The following is a 19,457-nucleotide window of genomic DNA, read 5'->3' on the forward strand; positions in this document are numbered from 1 at the left end:
ATAAGTTTATTCTATCTTAAAGCTGCATAATATTCCATCGTATGTATATACCACAGTTTGTTTAGCCACTTGTCTGTTGATGGACATTTTGGCTGTTTCCATCTCTTTGCAATTGTAAATAACGCTGCAATAAACATTGGTGTGCAAATGTCCGTTTGTGTCTTTGCCCTTAAGTCCTTTGAGTAGATACCTAGCAATTGTATTGCTGGGTCATATGGCAATTCTATATTCAGTTTTTTGAGGAACCGACAAACAGCCTTCCACAGTGGTTGCACCATTTGACATTCCCACCAACAGTGGATAAGTGTGCCTCTTTCTCCGCATCCTCTCCAGCACTTGTCATTTTCTGTTTTGTTGATGATGGCCATTCTGGTGGGTGTGAGATGATATCTCATTGTGGTTTTGATTTGCATTTCTCTAATGGCCAGGGATGTTGAGCGTCTCTTCATGTGCCTTTTGGCCATTTGTATTTCCTCTTCTGAGAAGTGTCTGTTCAAGTCTTTTTCCCATTTTGTAATTGGATTGGCTGTCTTTTTGTTGTTGAGTTGAACAATCTCTTTATAAATTCTGGATACTAGACCTTTATCTGATATGTCGTTTCCAAATATTGTCTCCCAATGTGTAGGCTGTCTTTTTACTTTCTTGATGAAGTTCTTTGATGCACAAAAGTGTTTAATTTTGAGGAGTTCCCATTTCTTTCTTTCTTTCTTCAGTGCTCTTGCTTTGGGTGTAAAATCTATAAAACCGCCTCCAGTTATAAGATTTAGAAGATATTTCCCTACATTTTCCTCTAACTGTTTTATGGTTTTAGACCAAATGTTTAGATCTTTGATCCATTTTGAGTTAACTTTTGTATAGGGTGTGAGATACGGGTCCTCTTTCATTCTTTTGCATATGGATATCCAGTTCTCTAGGCACCATTTATTGAAGAGACTGTTCTGTCCCAGGTGAGTTGGCTTGACTGCCTTATCAAAGATCAAATGTCCATAGATGAGAGGGTCTATATCTGAGCACTCTATTCGATTCCATTGGTCAATATATCTATCTTTATGCCAGTACAATGCTGTTTTGACCACTGTGGTTTCATAATATGCCTTAATGTCAGGCAGTGTGAGACCTCCAGCTTCGTTCTTTTTCCTCAAGATACTTTTAGCAATTCGGAGCACCCTGCCCTTCCAGATAAATTTGCTTATTGGTTTTTCTATTTCTTAAAAGTAAGTTGTTGGGATTTTGATTGGTATTGCGTTGAATCTGTAAATCAATTTAGGTAGAATTGACATCTTAACTATATTTAGTCTTCCAATCTGAGCACAGTATGCCCTTCCATCTATTTAGGTCTTCTGTGATTTCTTTCAACAGTTTCTTGTAGTTTTCTTTGTATAGGTCTTTTGTCTCTTTAGTTAAATTTATTCCTAAGTATTTTATTCTTTTAGTTGCAATCGTAAATGGAATTCGTTTCTTGAATCCCCCCTCAGATTGTTCATTACTATTGTATAGAAACACTACAGATTTTTGAATGTTGATCTTGTAACCTGCCACTTTGCTGTACTCGTTTCTTAGCTCTAGTAGTTTTGCTGTGGATTTTTCAGAGTTTTCGACATATAGTATCATATGATCTGCAAACAGTGAGAGTTTTACTTCTTCCTTTCCAATTTTGATGCCTTGTATTTCTTTTTCTTGTCTAATTGCTCTGGCTAGAACTTCCAACACAATGTCAACATTGTGGTGATAGTGGACATCCTTGTCTTGTTCCTGATCTTAGGGGGAAAGTTTTCAGTTTTTCCCCATTGAGAATGATATTAGCTGTGGGTTTTTCATATATTCCCTTTATCATTTTAAGGAAGTTCCTTTCTCTTCCTATCCTTTGAAGTGTTTTCAACAGGAAAGGATGTTGAATTTTGTCAAATGCCTTCTCTGCATCAATTGAGATGATCATGTGATTTTTCTGCTTTGATTTGTTGATATGGTGTATTACATTAATTGATTTTCTTATGTTGAACCATCCTTGCATACCTGGGATGAATCCTACTTGGTCATGATGTATAATTCTTTTAATGTGTTGCTGGATTCGATTTGCTAGAATTTTGTTGAGGATTTTTGCATCTATATTCATTAGAGAGATTGGTCTGTAGTTTTCTTTTTTTGTAATATCTTTGTCTGGTTTTGGTATGAGGGAATGTTGGCATCATAGAATGAATTAGGTAGCTTTCCCTCCTCTTCAATTTTTTTGAAGAGTTTGAGCAGGATTGGTACTAATTCTTTCTGGAATGTTTGGTAGAGTTCACATGTGAAGCCATCTGGTCCTGGACTTTTCTTTTGGGGAAGCTTCTTAATGACTGATTCAATTCCTTTACTTGTGATTGGTTTGTTGAGGTCATCTGTTTCTTCTCGAGTCAAAGTTGGTTGTTCATGCCTTTCTAGGAAATTGTCCATTTCATCTACATTGTTGTATTTATTAGCATAAAGTTGTTCATAGTATCCTGTTATTACCTCCTTTATTTCTGTGGGGTCAGTGGTTATGTTTCGTCTTCCATTTCTGATCTTATTTATTTTCATCCTCTCTCTTCTTCTTTTTGTCAATCTTGCTAAGGGCCCATTAATCTTACTGATTTTTTCATAGAACCAACTTCTGGTTTTATTGATTTTCTCAATTGTTTTCATGTTCTCAATTTTATTTATTTCTGCTCTAATCTGTTATTTCTTTCCTTTTGCTTGCTTTGGGGTTAGTTTGCTGTTCTTTCTCCAGTTCTTCCAAGTGGACAGTTAATTCCTGAATTTTTGCCCTTTCTTCTTTTTTGATATAGGCATTTAGGGCAGTAAATTTCCCTCTTAGCACTGCCTTTGCTGTGTCCATAAGTTTTGATATGTTGTGTTCTCATTTTCATTTGCCTCGAGATATTTACCGATTCCTCTTGTAATTTCTTCCTTGACCCACTGGTTGTTTAAAAGTGTGTTGTTGAGCCTCCACATATTTGTGAATTTTCTGGCGCTCTATTATTGATTTCTAACTTCGTTCCTTTATGATCTGAGAAAGTCTTTTGTATTATTTCATCTTTTTAAACTTGTTGAGACTTGCTTTGTGACCCAACATATGGTCTATCTTTGAGAATGTTCCATGAGCACTTGAGAAAGGTGTATCCTGCTGTTGTAGGGTATAATGTCCTATAAATGTCTGTTAGGTCTAGCAAAGAGCAGCATTTTTAATCAGACCTTCTGGCCTGACGAAGGTGCTGAAAGTTAACGAGGATTATGGTAGCGGGTGCCTTGACGGCAGTGCCTTTCAGAGGCAGCAGGGGTCATTTCACATGGCAGGTCCACAGTGACCTTAACTTCCACACTTGTCATTGTAGACAAGTGCTTTCTCCTCACTGTGCTCCAGAGTCCCCATTCCTAGCTGTCAGGTTGCTTTTGCTGACCTGCTTTTGGTAACTAGGCAGAATGTCCTGTGAAGAGTCTACACTCCAGCATGTTGACCTGTGACCTCCCTTTGTGTCAGTTGATGCAGGGGAAGATGGCCGACATGTACACACGCCTCATGGCATGTCGGCAGTACGTCTACAATGTCGCCAAAGCCTGTGATGAAGGCCACTGCACTGCCAAGGTAAGGGCCAGCCTTCACTGGGGAAAGGCTGGGACGATGGGCTGGCGCTGGACTCAGGGTCTGCCCAGCCTGGCAGGGCCCTGCTGACCCAGGGTCTCTTCTCCCAGGACTGTGCAGGTGTGATCCTTTACACAGCAGAATGTGCCACTCAGGTAGCCCTGGACGGCATCCAGTGTTTCGGTGAGTGGTCCCCATCCCCACTCTCAGGCTGCTCTCATCCTAGGAGTGTGTGGCTTTCTCCTGTGAAGCTTCCTCTACCCTCCTCACTCTGTGCTCAAGCCAGCCACAGCTGAGCTGGAACCTTGAGGCCCCAGTTATTAGGAAGACACAGGGAAACAAACTGCTAGAGACCACAAGTTACCTTTTCAGCAATGCCTTTCTCTCATCCCTGGTCTTATGGACCCCAAGAAATGGTGAATGAGACATGCCTCAGAGGTGAGACAGCTTGGTTTCAGGGCTGTACAGTGGTTAAGAGCATAGACTCAAGCCTAGTAACCTAGGCTGAAATCCTGGCTCTACTATTTACTGGCTTGCAAATTGGGTAAATTATTTAACTTCTCTGTGCCTTGCACCTAGGAATTGCTGCACCAGTATCTTGTCCCCTTTTCTACGTCTGCCAGTGGTTCTCCTCTCTCTGCCTAGGTGGCCTTTCAGCCCCTTGCCCAACCTTCTGCCTGCAGGGGATCCCTCAAACACCTCCTCCTCGCCATCTCTTCCTGCTGCTTCCCACCGCCTCCCGCCCCCACCTTAAACTTTTTATTTTGAAATCATTTCAAACTTACAGGGCAGTTGCAAAAATAATACACATCCAGCAGTGCGACAATGGCTTAGTGGTAGAATTCTCGCCTGCCATTGCTAGAGACCGGGGTTCGATTCCTGGTGCCTACCCATGCAAAAACAAAACAAAAAAAGTAATACAAACCCCACACAGAGGACTCCAACATACCCCAAATACCCAAGATCCATTCGTTTTGTCATTTGCCATAACATTCTAGCTATCAATCAATCCACCTATCTCTTTTCTGAACATTCAAAGAGGAACATTATATCCTGTTTCCTTGTATGTTTTGTAATCTTTTGTTGTAAGCTGGACATTTTGACATTTTGATGTGTTATCTCTGGGATTTAGACTCTGAGGAGGAGTCTGCTCCTTAAGCTTTTATCGACTAGTATTATGACAGAGCTTACCTTGAATGTCCACAGCTAACAAAAAAAAAAAAAAGAAAGAAAGAAAAGGAGAAGAAGAAGAGGAAAAAGAAAGCACCTTTCCCAATCTTTGGAAATTGGCTCATGCCAGTACTCTCCTTCAGAGCTTAACTATATAGTGAGTTTAGAGAACAGCCAAGCAGAAGCACAGGAACTTCCCTGTCATTTCTGCATGTATATTTTGTCCTGGACATACACACATGAGCCTAGGACATTCCTCACTTACATGGATCCAAACATATTTCAGTAGTTTCCCCAGGTTGGTGAGTTGGCTTTAAAGTTTATCCTACATTTGTGGTCCACTGAATCCCTTTGCTGCATCGTTCAACATTGCTGCCATTTCTGCAGCCCCTTTTGCAGCGTTGCTCACTTCATCAACAACAAAAGCAGTCACCTTGGCAGCCAGGTAATTTTCTACCTTTCTTCCTATACCGTCACCTCCTCCTCCCTGGAGCCTTTCCTGTTGTTTTGAAGTTGACTTTTTCTTGATTCGATGCTTACCTTGTTACTACTACCCTTTAACTGATTTCCAGAGCTTGAAGAAAGCTAGTTGGTCGAAGCTTCTTTGGGGAGATGGGTGTCTGAAGCATCTCACTCTGCCATCTTGTTTGGATTGGGGACTGGGTAGTTTTTTTGGTTTGTGTTTTTCAAGGTTTGGCTTTTTATTGACACAAACACAAAGGTAGGTGTGATAATGGGGTGGGATACACAAAAGCAGAAACTACATTTCACATGTTTAGGCCTCATATAGATAGTGAAGAGGCTAAGACCCATGCCCTGCCCACCTGCCTGCCCCTCTTTAGCAATGGCTGCAGCACTAACCTCCCTAATCTCGGTTTAGAGAGCGGAGGGAGTTACACCCCTACTCTAGGAAGTCCCCCTTTGTCTTTAGCGGCCCCAGTCCCGCCCCCTTTTATTCCTCTGTTCCATTTTCCCCACCCATGTGAACAGAGTTTGGGGCTGAATTTAAAAACTGGCATCCCTACTCTGAGAAGGCAGTGGGGCCTCACTTGACGGCAAAGGGTATGTGTTTTGATTTTTACTTTGTTCCCAGAACAAGAAACAGACAGCATTACCTCTCAGATCTCTGGCTGATAAATTCTATACCTATCTGCAAGGCTGAGAAAGCTTCCCTGCCTCTTTCTCCTCAGCCACTGACAGAGAAATGACAGCTCCAGAGGTAGGACATGACACAGACCACAATACAGGCAATTAATTTTGCCCAAACCCCAGGAAGCTAGTGGCTAGCCCACCACCTACTGGCTTGTACACAAGTTTTTGGCATTGTGGTACGGGCAAGGAGTGAAACCCCAGTTCTACCAGAACAAGGAAGGCACTGGGGAGAACAGGGATAAGAAGGAAGTGAGGGGCAGGGACTACTACCCATACCACACATACACAAGCCGCAGCTTTTCTGTTGTTAAGGCACTGAGAACAGATTAACAGAACTCGGTGAGGGTGGCGGTTGCTCTGTGTCCCTCCTAAGAGTCCTGACCGAGGACAGGAGGTGTGATTGCTGCCCTTGCTGTAAGAGGCAAGCTTAGTTAAAATGGCAGAAAACCTGGAGGTGGAAGAAGCCCAGTTGTGCCTGAGGCGTTGGGAACAGAGGAAGAGGCCATGCAACAGAGTTCAGAGGTGGGCTCTGGCCAGCCCGGACTGAAGGGGCTCTAGAGAGCGAGCGGGACATGCTGGAACCAACAGATGGGCCCCGATATCCTGAGCAGACATTTCAGTTCCTTGGGGAGGTGATGGGCAGGGGTGGAAGGAGAGATGACGCAGAAGTGGAAAGCACAGAACTGTGCAGGAAGGGATTGGCAAAACTTGGCAGAGAAGCAGCACAGCAGGTCTGGGGAAAGGGTGGGGGCAGGAAGCTGCTGGCCACCCTCTTGACCCTCCCTGTCCCTTTGGCAAGGCCAGACGTTCAAGTGATCACTTCCCAACCTCTTGAAAGGGAAGGAAATGGGGAGCGGGCAACCCTGATCAAAGTGAAAGAACAAGGCAGGGGAGAGGTCCTTACCACAGAGACCCTGGAGGGAGAAAGGGTGGAGCATTACAACCGAGGATGAAAGGTGAGACTCTGGTGCTCAACAGAATGCACCTTCCCAGCTTCCCCCTTCGGGGTTCAGGTGTCAAAGAGCCCCTCACCCTAACTCCTTCACTGGCCCAGGCACGAGGAGGACCTTACCCTGCATCTGCTTAATTGCATCAGCCCCTTTCTCAAAGGCGAAACGGAGTCAGTGTGGGGTTTGATGCAGCCCTGGTTGTGCAGAGCCCATTGGTGGGTCACCACTCCAGGTGGACAGGTGGAAGCCACACACAGCCCAACTGGCCTGAATTGACACCCCCACTTGGGGCCGGTCAGCAGATTAACCACTCTATAGGTGATGACTGTGCCCATGAGTCTGGGGGGGTCATAGCCCTTGGCAGTATGTGACCCACCCAGGGATTCCATGACAATGTCCACTCCTTTGGGGGAGAGCTTCTTAATCTCATCCATGTAGTCAGTTTTGTGGATTGTGTGACCCCATTCTCCTTCAGCACCTCATACTTGCTGGCAGAGGCTACCCCAAACTGTCACATACTCCACTGTACAGCTCTGCACGACAGCCATACCCACCCCTCTGCAGCCAGGTGTACTGAGACACTATAACCAGGCCATAGATTACCAGAGTCAAAGAGAACCATTGTAGGCTGTGATGTAATTGACCAGCAAGGCAGCAGCTTCCTCAGAGGTCATGGCCTCAGGCATCAGAAAGGTCTGGGCTGCAGGAACATTCACCTCTTGTCACATAGCTGGCTGGTTCAGCACCATCACCCAGTCTCCTTCCTTGCGGTGGCCAACTCCCTCCCCACCACAGTCACAACACCCACGTCTTCCATGTCTGGGGTGAGGGGCAATGGCGGTAGCTGCTCATACAGCCCCTACCGGACCATAAGGCCAGCAAAGTTGAGCTCCCATGGGCAGTGTCAGCTGACTGGCCCGCCGGCTCTGCAGCTTCACCTTGTAGCTACTGAAGCCATTGGGAACCAGGCAACACAACAGGGCAGCAGGCAGGGAGGGGTGGAAATGGAGGCTGGGGATTGCCAGCTTGGGGGCTGCTAAGAGGTGTCTTCCCCATCTCTTGCCCCAGCTGCCACCACGGCATTGGCTGCCTTGGCTGCCTCTCTCAGCAGATGTGGTTGGGACTCCTGACTTGTGCACACAGCTCTGTGTGATTTTCTTTGCTACTTCATTTTAATCACTCTGTGACCTGTTAGTATTTGCTTTCTTTGCTTTGACCCACTGCCCATCACTTCTATTGTTCTCTCTTCTCTGCCCAAACCCCGGCTGCAGGTGGCAATGGCTATATCAACGACTTTCCCATGGGCCGTTTCCTGCGAGATGCCAAGCTATATGAGATTGGGGCTGGAACCAGTGAAGTGAGACGGCTGATCATTGGCAGAGCCTTCAATGCAGACTTCCACTAGCTCTAAGACCCTTCAGCCCTTTTCCCAACACCTAGATGCCTTTATTTGGAAGTAGAGACTTGATATGCTTCCTACCCTGCCCAAGGCAAGCACTGCTCCAGCTTAGCTGCCCTTCTTGCCTCAGCCCTCTGGCCTCTGCTTGAAGTTCAGTTCCCAGCAACAGCTGCTAAGCACTGTGGGCCTCACAGCTGGGGCCAGTCAGCCAACCAGGAAGTGTCTGGTGGCTTAGAAGCATACAGGCTTTTCTGGAGATTGTTGGGATGGGCTTTGGCAACTCGGTGCCTCTGCTGTCTAGTTTCTGAGCCCAATGCCCACCTCCCAGGGTGGGCATCTGGGAATAGTGAAGTGGCCACCTCTTTCTTTGGGTTGAGTCTTTGGGGGAGCCTTCTCCAGTGTACCATAAGCCTCATTCCTGGCATAGGGTCCTCATAAGAACCATCACAGTATGGTTGCTGGGAGCAAGGACCCAACCACTTGCTGAATTCATCTTGGATTTCTTCACTCACCTAACTTCCCTCTGGATCATGTTGTAAATCATGTCACTGGTCTAAGTTCCTTTTGGTTAGATTATGAATATTTGATAATTTCCTCCAATTTGCACTGAATTTGAGTCAAAATTTTAGGCTGATTTTTCCCTTCTCATTCTCTCTATATTGGGGAAAGAAAAGTTTTAGTATTGTCCTTTCCAATTACTCTAACTTTGTAGTCTTCTCTTTTTGGGGGGGGGGGGGAAACCTAGCTACAGTGGCCCCTCTTCCACTGCATTTTTCCAGGGCTTTATTCTTTAGGGCTGAAATCCCATGCTGGGGTAGAGCTCTGGGACTCTTAAGGTCTTAGAACACCTGAAATACCTGTGTCAGTGGATATCCCTGGTAGGCAGGGACGGGAGTGCTTGCAGAGGATCCCTTCCACACCGAGCCCTTCTGCATGGTTCTGCCACGGGCACTGGGGAGTCCTGGCCACGTGACCGCCTGCAGCTGGCTCCAGCAGCAGGCACAGGCCCTGCCAATGCAGGCCTAGGTTGGCTGGCTCCACTCCAGCTGAGGCTGTGCACACTTCTCTGGTCATCCTATGCCTAATTTTATTACAACTGCACAGTGGCTGCTGCCATTTTGTATTAAACATATTGTGAAGCATATCTGTCTGATTCTAAATCGGTGTTTTAGGTGAGAAACAGTCTACTTGCTACTGCCTCCTGTCTGGCTTCAGCCTTGTGTCTTTGGAGAGTGGCTGCTCCAGATCCTTCTCACCTACCAGCCTGCTTACTGGTAATGAGGGTGGGGAAATGGAATCCACCCTTAGGGTAGAGAAGGTCTTAGCCTCTCTTTCCCAGAGTTCCCAGTGGTTTTAAAGCAAGGAGGGGACTCATGAGTGGTCATCTTAGGGCTGCAAGGAAGCTCAAAAGTTTTTGGAAAAATATTTATTTGGTACAAAACTTATTTTTTGACTAATGCCTTTCCTGATATAACTTATGTAGACAGCTCGATTAAACACCCTATAAGTACATGGAATCTTGAGTAGGGCATGAGATTTTGTAGGTTTGTCCAGAGTGATGCCTCGATAAATCCCTGAAGGATGTGAACAGTAAATAAAGTATTTGCAAAGTCCCCTTGGGGGGAGGGGGGGTGAGAAAGGGGGGAAATTCAACTTCCCCATTTGTAGAATTCCTGATATTCTCACAAGCAGTGGGGACAACCAAAGCAATAGGCTGAGCCCCCAAACTTAGGGTTGGTTCATATGAAACTTAACCCCACAAAGGATAGGCTAAGCCTACTTAAAATTAGGCCTAAGAGTCACCCCCAAGAGAACCTCTTTTGTTACTCAGATATGGCCTCTCAGCCAACATGACAAGCAAATTCACTGCCCTCCCCCTCTCTACGTGGCACATGACTCCCAGGGGTGTGAACCTTCCTGGCAACATGGGACAGAAATCCTAGCATGAGCTGGGACTCGGCACCAAGGGAATGAGAAAACCTCGACCGGAAGGGGAAAGAGAGAAATGAGGCCAAGTGTCAATGGCTGAGAGATTCCAAACAGAGTTGAGAGGTTATCCTGGAGTTTATTCTTACACATTAAATAGATTATCACCTTTTTAGTTAAGGCATAACAGAGAGGCTGGAGGGAACTGCCTGAAATGTAGAACTGTGCTCCAGTAGTCGTGTTTCTTGAAGATGATTGTAAAATGATATAGCTTTCACAATATGAGTGTGTGATTGTGAAACCTGGTGTCTGATGCTTCTTTTATCTACCTTATGGACATATGAGTAAAACATACGGATTAAAAATGAATAAATAATAGCGGGGAACAAATGTTAAAATGAATTTAGTAGATTGAGTTGAGATTAAAAATAAATAAATAACAGGGGGAACAAATGTTAAATTTAGTAGATTGAAATGCTAGTGATCAATGAAAGGGAGGGGTAAGGGGTATGGTATGTATGAATTTTTTTTGTTTTTTTTTCTGAATTGATGCAAATGTTCCAAGATATGATCATGACAATGAATTTACAACTATGTGGTGAAAAAAAAAGTGTTCATATTATATGCTGATTGGTTTTATTAATAAAATTTTTTTAATTAAAAAAAATGATTTTGGAAACCATTCCCAAGATTTTTTAAATATCAAGACAATTTGACTTTCCCAAGGTCAGAGCTAGAGCTAGAATCCAGATCTACTTGTGGCAAAAATGGGAGTGTTCTAAAAGTGCCGGCCTAGAGCCCTGCTGCACGACAGGCTGGGTGTGAAACTAGGGACCCTGGGTCTAGGCTGTGCCACTTCATCTGAGTTCCTATGAACTGGTTTTCTCAGTTCCTAGGCCAGTGGCACCTGTTCTGGCTTCTGAACCTGGCCTGGGGCTTGAGATAGGAAGGATGGCTCCTCACCAATTCCAGTCCATTTCCAACCCCAGAAAAAGACTCAGGGCTTATGACACTGTCCCTCCACTTCCCCATCCTGTCCCCTGCTAGGTTGGAGATGAATGTGGTTTAAATGGTGGCCTGCTGGGTTAATGTATATATAGCTGGAACAGCCAGCCTGGAGACATTCAGAATGTGATATAATGGAGTGCTTCCTCTGGTAAGTGTTGGCTATCAGGCCTGTCAACTTGGGGAGGAGGGTATATGTAAAGTAGAAGAGAAATGTTTTTAAAACATAATAAAATCACACACACACACCCCACACCAATGTCGCCTGAGCCATAATGGATAGAAGGGCCGGGGCCTTCCACTTAGATTCGGATGAGTTTTCCGTTTACACACATGTGCAACTTGCTCTTTACAGGCCAGCTGTGGGTACTACTCTTTTCTGGAGCTGCCTCTAATTCCACTCCAGTTTTAGGGGTTCATACCATCAGCCCAGCTCCTCTGTCAACTACCCTACCATTCTTTGTTTTCTTACCTCCTGCCCTGTGGGACTGCAAAAGAGGCTGGTAGGGTGTCTCTCCCAGGATGGCCTTATCAAAATTTGGCAAACTGTAAAAAGTGTAGATTTCTGGATCCTGCCCCAGAGCTAATAAAATCAGGTCTCCGGGGCCGTTGGCGGGGGGTGGGGGGTGGGGGGTGGGGGGTGGGTGGATAATTCTGAGACAACCAGAACCTTCTAGAACTGATTTGGGACCTAGAAGAGACCTCCTCAGAGGCCTGAGTCCTAATTCTAAACCTATATAGTCTAGTCCTTTACACATTAGCTCCTTGATTCTTCCGTCAACTCGGTACAACCCCCCTTTCCTAAGCCCAGAAAGCTGAATTGGACACGGATGTGCAGCCAGGGCAGGTGTAAATGCGGCGTGGTTGCTGAGGAGGGCCGCCCACCTGATGGCCTGTCAGGCAGAGACTGAACCCAGGGCTTGGGTGGCTATGCTCCACAAGTAGGACAGATGCAGGGCCCTCCCTCTGTAGCTTCCCGAAGGGACCACTTTGCGGGGCGCCGTTCCCCCTCTCTGGGCGGAGCTCCGGGGCGGCGCGGCGCGGCACCTCGGGCAAGTGCATGGAGCTCGCCTGACCCCTGCCGGCCGCTCGCGGAGTCGCAGGCGCGTAGAACCCACCGCTCTCTGGCCTTGGCCTGCTCAGGGTTCCCGCACGCGAGCACCGCTCCCAGGCTCGGATTTCTCGATGCAAAGTGATCGTTTCATTTTACCAAATGAGGACATTAAAAAGAAAAAAACAAACTGACGTTCCCGCCGGGAACCGCAGTCCGCTGCACGCAGCTGTGGTCAACCCCACCGTGTTCTTGGCCATCGTCCTGAGGGGGAGTCCTTTGAGCAGCATCTCGTTCCAGCTGTTTGCAGAGAAAGTTCCAAAGACAGCAGAAAATTTTCGCACAGTTTCTAGGGGCTCCTGCTTTCACAGGATTATTCCTAGATTTGTGTGCCAGGGTGGTGACTTCACACGCCACAACGGCGCTGGTGGCACGTCCATCTACCGGGAGATTGATGATGGGGACTTCATCCTGAAGCACTGGAGTCCTGGTATTGGCCCCTACAATGCTGGACCCAGCACAAACGGTTCCCAGCTTTTCATCTGCGCTGCCGAGCCGGTGGACTTCGGGGCGGTGAAAGAGGCGTGAAAGAGTGGGACTTCTGCGCCGTGAAAGAGTGGGACTTGCGAGACCAGCCGGAAGATTACCACTGCTGATTGGACAAGTCTAAGAAATTTACTTTGAGTTTTATCTTAACACACACACACACACACAATTGGCTATCCTCTATCACTATCACGTCATACAAAAAGGACAAGCTGAATAATTAAAAAAAAACTCAGAACACGGTTTTTTTTCACTTGAAAAATATTATATATATGTTCATGATTTTAGAAATATGATAGTTTAAAAGGCTCATTATGAAAGAACAACCCCGGGCAGGGGCCGTGGTGGCTCCACAGGCAGAATTCTCACCTGCCACGCCAGAGACCCAAGTTCAATTCCCGGTGCCTGCCCATGCAAAAAAACAAAACAAAAAAACAACCCTTCTCTGTTCCTCTTCTCCCCCATTCTCACTCCCAAGAGGCAAACACTTGAACCTTTAAGCTGTTTCTTGCAGTAATTGACTTCATATCTCTAAATGATGTGCTTATTTAATTGTAAACATTTCTTTAACTTCTAAGGGTAGTTCCTTAGAGCGCTTACATTTGATTTAGGTGAAGCCCATTACATGCTCATAGTTTTCTTATTTCCTCAGACCAGCCTTGGTGCATGGACCAGCATTTGGGGGCCCAAGGATCAGACAGTGGCATCCACATGCTTGCTGTCCCCTACCCCGTGCCCCAGAGCCACAGTGAGACACGGGGCGGGGTAAGAGCTCCTCTCCCCTGTGCTCCACCTCCTCATCCCTGCAGGGAGCCCTCCCTGTATCTGGTCTCTCCTGCATCGCACCTCCACCCTCCCTGCCCAAATACTCAAACAGATGTTAGCCTGGCATCTCTTACATATTTCTTGGATGCACAACAATCTGCTGTTGTGCATCCTTTCTTGCAGCCCACTCCCCTCAATGCTTCCTCCACTGAGCCAGAGTGAACTCTCAGACGCCCTCCTATAACCTTCAGGGGCTCCTCAGCATCTATAAAACCTCAGGCTTTGCAAAGCAAATAGACTGATCTGCCTTGGCTTTCCCCTCTCACTCCCTGCTGGGAGTACTTTGTGCTCCACCCTCACTGAAATGTCTCTCCCTCCTGCACCTTTCCTCGGGCAGGTTCCTCTGTCAGGAAGACCCCTTCAGTCCCACACCTTGCTCTGGCTGCCCCATGCCTAAAGCCTCAACCCCGGGGGCTTCCCTCTTCAGGAAGCTCTTCCCTCCCCAACCTTTCCTCTTTCCTCTACCCCCACCGCACCCATTCTGGGTGAGGTTCTTTTCTCTTCCCTTGGAGTAGCTACATAAGTGTGCTTGCCACACCGTATTTACCTCTTGTGTGTCTGATTTCCCTGCATCAGGCTGTAATTCAGCTGTCTTTATATGCTCACCACCCAGCACCCTCCCTGGCACATCATAGGTGCTCAACAAATATTTATTGAAAGCGCGGGTGGGTCGTCACGTGCCAGCTCACACTCTGCTGGCGCCGCAGTTAGTTGTTAATGGGGCATCTTTGGGTAGAGTACAAGGGCTTTGCAGTCAAAGCCCATTTAGCACGTATCTGAACCCTCTCCACAACGTCCAGCAAGCCTCGGTCGCTGTATTCATGCCGAATGAGTGAAACAACAGGTGGGCAGGAGCCCTCGCCTAATCCCCAGCATTGGCAGAGACCGTGGGGCCAGCCGGTATGGACTGGCCCTGCTTCCCCAGGCCTTCCCAGGCCCCACCACCCGGGAAGAGCCAGGGCCCAGCTGTAGAGAGGAGGCCCCCAGCCCCTGCAATCCTTCTCTGACCCACTCAGAAACTAAAGAAAGTTTTGTGAAGGGACCCTGGGCCCTCCTCTGCCAGGTGGGGACCAGAGAGGGGATTGAGTTGGAGAAAGGTGACGGAGATGCAGCACATGCCTTCCTTTGCTCTTTTTTTCTAGTGTCAAATTGATGGTATATGAAGAAGAGTATGTAACGTACATCTAAACGTGTAAATAATAATTCAGCAAACTCCCGTTTATCTGGCACCCAAGGCAATGAAAGGAACATGCCAAGTAACTGGGAAGCTCATGTGCCACTCCCTGACACTCGCTCCCCAGGGGTACCACTGTCCTGAATTTAGAAATAATCCTCCCCTTACTTTTCTAAATGATTTCCTACCTCTGTATATGTCCCTAAACAGTATTGTTTGGGCTGCCTGGTTTTAAACTTCCTACAATTAGAATCACACTCTGTACGGACTTCTGTGTCTTGCTTCTTTTGCTCATCATTGTATAGCTTTTAAAGAGTCATTCATGCTAATGAGCTGTCATTTGTTTGTTTTTTTTCATGCATGGTATTCCATTGTGTGAAAATATTACAATTTAATTATCCATTCTACTATCGATAGCCACAGGGTTGTTTCCAGTTTGGGGCTCTTCTAACACACGCCTGTGTATATTTCCGGCACATGTGTGCAAGAGTTTACCGGTATCCGCATGATTGACTCTGCTAGGTAACTCCAAATCCTTCTCCAAAGTGGTTGTTTCTTTGTATTTTTTTAGAACAATGCCACGGGTGGTACCTGAGGCAGAGATGGTACACCAGCCCCAGGGCCAGCCCCAGGAGCTTATTTTCAGCAAGGGGGAGACATCAGATGGCAAAAGATTAGGCATCGCTTCTTCCCTGCCCAGCCCCAGAAGCCACGGAAGTTCCTAAGGGTCTCGCCCTGGGCCAGAGCCTGGGGAGACCGTGCTGAGCCCATGCAGACCCGCCCCAGAGAGGGGCGCTTCTGTTTCCCCTTGCTCTGACGACACAGCTTTGCCCCGGAAGAGATGGGAGAGAAGGGCTCGGGAATTCTCTTGAAGAGAGAAAAGATTTTCCGGGCCCAGGGGCCAGCACAGGCAGTATCTCCCCTCTTCTGACAGGGACAGCAGATCCTTGGAGGAGGTGCAGAGGGCTGCCTTTGCAGGCAGTGGAAGGAAGGAAGGAAGGAAGAGGGTAAACAAGGAGTTCGGTCACACCCACAGAAGCAGACCCATCCAGACCCATCCCAGCATGCCTCGTGACCCTATGCCCAAGGACAGGCATGCACAGGGGAGCGCACGCACGCATGCACACACACACACACACACACACGCACACAGGCACCCATTACCCTCACCCACAGGCGCTGCAGAAGGAGGGTGGGGAGCTGGGGTGTACAGCTGCTCCTGGAAGATCCGCCCCGCTCTGGGGGCCGCCGCCTGGAGAGTCCACCTTCGCAGCTGCCTGGGCACAGCCTCTGCAAAGCAGCGTGGTCTCAGCACAACCTGGGGACCCCCACCCCAAATGTTTGGTCTGTTTCTGGAAATGAGGTAGCACTGTCTTTTAGTCCACTTTTGAGCCCAGCCTGATGCTCCCAGGCTGGAGCAGCATTGCATATCCGATAGGCCTCAGGAAATGGTGATTGTTGATGTAAAATTGTTTAATTAAATTATCTGTAAGATTTATGTTGTACATCTGTTACCACACTAGAAGTTTGTGAATTCACTATGAGATGAATTAAGATTTACAATAGAAGGAAGGCACGAGGGAGAAGGGGGAATCTGAAATGAGCAAAGGCTGAAGGAGACTTGATGACCTTCACAACTGGCCTCTGGTCCACCCAGCCCCTCTTTTCTCTCAGACTCCCACTGTTGGCCCAGAGTGGTCAGGGCCATTGCAAGCTTGCTCATGATGGCTGGACATATGTAAATTTTATAAGATCGGGATTGCCTAGGAGAGGCGGGATCTGTTCTCGTCTGAGACTGCTCCAAGATCCCAAGTGGGCAACAGCTAAGGTGAAAGACTCACCCCCTGGATATTCAGACCCAGCTCCGCAAGCCCCCAGTGCCTCTCAGCACCCTCTGCCTGCACTTCCCGGGTGCCCCTAGGCAGATTATGCCCAGCGTTCCTTCAAAGTTGGAGAAGGGGTATGAATGGGGAATGGGCAGCCTTTTTGATCTACATCTCCCCCCGGGCATCCTCTCTCCCTAGGGAGGTTGTCTGGCTCCAAAGTGAAGAAAGGTGAAGTCAGGGAGTTTTTGCTGGTAAGCACGTGGGGGCCTCCTTAGTCTTCCCGTTCTGTGGTTGGAGATGCCCAGGGACTTGGCACCCTTGTCACACACAGCCCTGTGCCACCTTGGTTGACCCATAGGAGTCTTTCAGCTCTCCCCACTTGACCACTCACACCTCCAAGGAGGCTGCTGCCTCTTGTCCTGGCCTCCCTGAGCCTTGGAGTGGCTGTGGGGGGTGATGCCAGAGCCTGGAGATGCCTCAGAGCGTAGATTCTGTCATCAAGAGGGCACAAGACCACTTGAACAGATACCTATCAGAAGAGGAAATACAAATGGCCAAAAGGCACATGAAGAGATTCTCAATGTCCCTGGCCATTAGAGAAATGCAAATCAAAACCACAATGAGATATCATCTCACATCCACCAGAATGGCCATTATCAACAAAACAGAAAATGACAAGTGCTGGAGAGGATGCGGAGAAAGAGGCACACTTATCCACTGTTGGTAGGAATGTCAAATGGTGCAACCACTGTGGAAGGCAGTTTGTCGGTTCCTCAAAAAGCTGAATATAGAATTGCCATACGACCCAGCAATACCATTGCTGGGTATCTACTCAAAGGACTTAAGGGCAAAGACACAAACGGACATTTGCACACCAATGTTTATAGCAGCGTTATTTACAATTGCAAAGAGATGGAAACAGCCAAAATGTCCATCAACAGAAGAGTGGCTAAACAAACTGTGGTATATACATACGATGGAATATTATGCAGCTTTAAGACAGGATAAACTTATGAAGCATGTAATAACATGGATGGACCTAGAGAACATTATGCTGAGCGAGTCTAGCCAAAAACTAAAGGACAAATACTGTATGGTCCCACTGATGTGAACCGACATTCGAGAATAAACTTGGACTATGTCATTGGTAACAGAGTCCAGCAGGAGTTAGAAACAGGGTAAGATACTGGGTAATTGGAGCTGAAGGGATATAGACTGTGCAACAGGACTAGATACAAAAACTCAAAAATGGACAGCATAATAACACCTAATTGTAAAGTAATCATGTTAAAACACTGAATGAAGCTGCATCTGAAATATAGGTTTTTTTTTTTTGTCTGTTTGTTTGTCTTTTTTTTTGTACTATTATTTTTTTTTATTTTTTTCTCTATATTAACATTCTATATCTTTTTCTGTTGTTTTGCTAGTTCTTCTTCTAAATCGATGCAAATGTACTAAGAAATGATGATCATGCATCTATGTGATGATGTTAAGAATTACTGATTGCATATGTAGAATGGAATGATTTCTAAATGTTGGGTTAATTTCTTTTTTTTTCTTTAATTAATAAAAAAAAAAAAAGAGGGCACAAGACCATGTCTCCAGAGGAGAGCCTGTTAGCCCTCCCCAAGGAAGGGCCAGGCAGAGAACCGAAGACACCTGGGCCCTGCCTCTGACTTAGACAGTTACCTCGGAGCCAACCCAAACACATCTTCCTGATGGGACCCCTTCCCTATCCCACAGTCTGCACTCCCAAGAAAACTTCCACATTTCTCTTTGCCCCAAGGCTGAAACCCCCAAGAGGTCACTCTGTGGGCTCAGCTGCCTGATGGTTCCCCACAAGCTCCCCTGCTCAGACCCCTCGCTCCACCTAACTTCATTCCCCATCCCAAGCCTGCTGCTGCGGCCTGCCTACTCCCACTAGGGACAGCCACCAGCTCATTTCCCTGCTGTTCCATCTAAACTTCATCTCTTTGCCCCTCACGAATCTGCAAGGGCTTCTTGAGGCCCACCCTATCACCTCCCTGGCAGGGAAGGCACCTGCTTGTCCACCAGCCTTCCCATTCCAGGTCTCCTGTCCCCAGCTCCCAGCCAGCACGCCTCAGGCTCAGCGCCCCTGGGTGGTCCGTCCCTCTGGCTAGCAATCCTCAGCTCAGTTCAGAACAACCGGCATTTACTGAGTGGCCGCTAAGTGTCTGGGTGCTGGGGATTCAAAGACAAGTAACAGTTTTCAGGCCAAAGTAGCTTATAATTTAGTTGAGGAGATGGGATGAATCATTAATCAATTCTAATGAGATCCTTTTTCTTTTTTCTTTTTTTTTGGGGGGTGTGTGTGTGTGTGCATGGTCCAGGAATCGAACCCAGGTCTCCTGCATGATAGGCAAGCATTCTACCACTGAACCACCAGCGCACCCACCAATATATTATTACTGTTAACTTCATTTGTCTCTTTTCACTTCTCTTTTTTTTTTTTTCAACATGGGCAGGCACCGGGAATTGAACCCAGGTCTCCAGTATGCAGGTGAGAATTCTGCCACTGAGCCACTGTCTCATCGCCCACTATCCTTTCTTAAGACTCAGCATGAGTACCACCCATCCAAGTGGCCATGTCTGTCTGGTTTGTTGCTGTCTCCCCAGCACCCTGCACCCTGTTTAAAGGAGGTGCCCCATAAATACTTACAGAATGAATGCCTGCCCTGGGCGGGGAGTGGAGGACTACAGGAGAGGCCCACCTCTCTTTCTGTCCACTCCCCCCACCAAGCGCATCTAAATGAAATCAGATTTAACAGAAACCTCAAGGGCAGCCTTGGGGGAGGCGGGGAGAAACAAGAATGG

At 47.1% G+C, this 19,457-nt stretch overlaps 1 protein-coding gene and 2 pseudogenes across 1 annotated transcript in view; 2 read left to right on the top strand and 1 right to left on the bottom strand.

Annotated features, from left to right (window-relative positions):
• IVD (isovaleryl-CoA dehydrogenase) overlaps positions 1-9,002 on the top strand; it is a 25,511-nt gene extending 16,509 nt beyond the window's left edge. The window contains exons 10-12 of the mRNA XM_077127451.1: positions 3,497-3,601; positions 3,709-3,781; positions 8,142-9,002. Of these exons, the coding sequence (XP_076983566.1) occupies positions 3,497-3,601; positions 3,709-3,781; positions 8,142-8,275 (312 nt within the window). The 3' untranslated portion in view covers positions 8,276-9,002. The remainder of the gene's footprint in view (positions 1-3,496; positions 3,602-3,708; positions 3,782-8,141) is intronic.
• Positions 6,949-7,953, bottom strand: LOC143656495 (synaptic vesicle membrane protein VAT-1 homolog pseudogene; annotated as a pseudogene).
• A 3,411-nt stretch (positions 9,003-12,413) lies between the features above and the next one.
• Positions 12,414-12,839, top strand: LOC143655448 (peptidyl-prolyl cis-trans isomerase A pseudogene; annotated as a pseudogene).
• The last annotated feature ends 6,618 nt before the right edge of the window (positions 12,840-19,457 follow it).

Source organism: Tamandua tetradactyla, chromosome 14, assembly GCF_023851605.1.
Source record: "Tamandua tetradactyla isolate mTamTet1 chromosome 14, mTamTet1.pri, whole genome shotgun sequence".
Taxonomy (NCBI): Eukaryota; Metazoa; Chordata; class Mammalia; order Pilosa; family Myrmecophagidae; genus Tamandua; species Tamandua tetradactyla.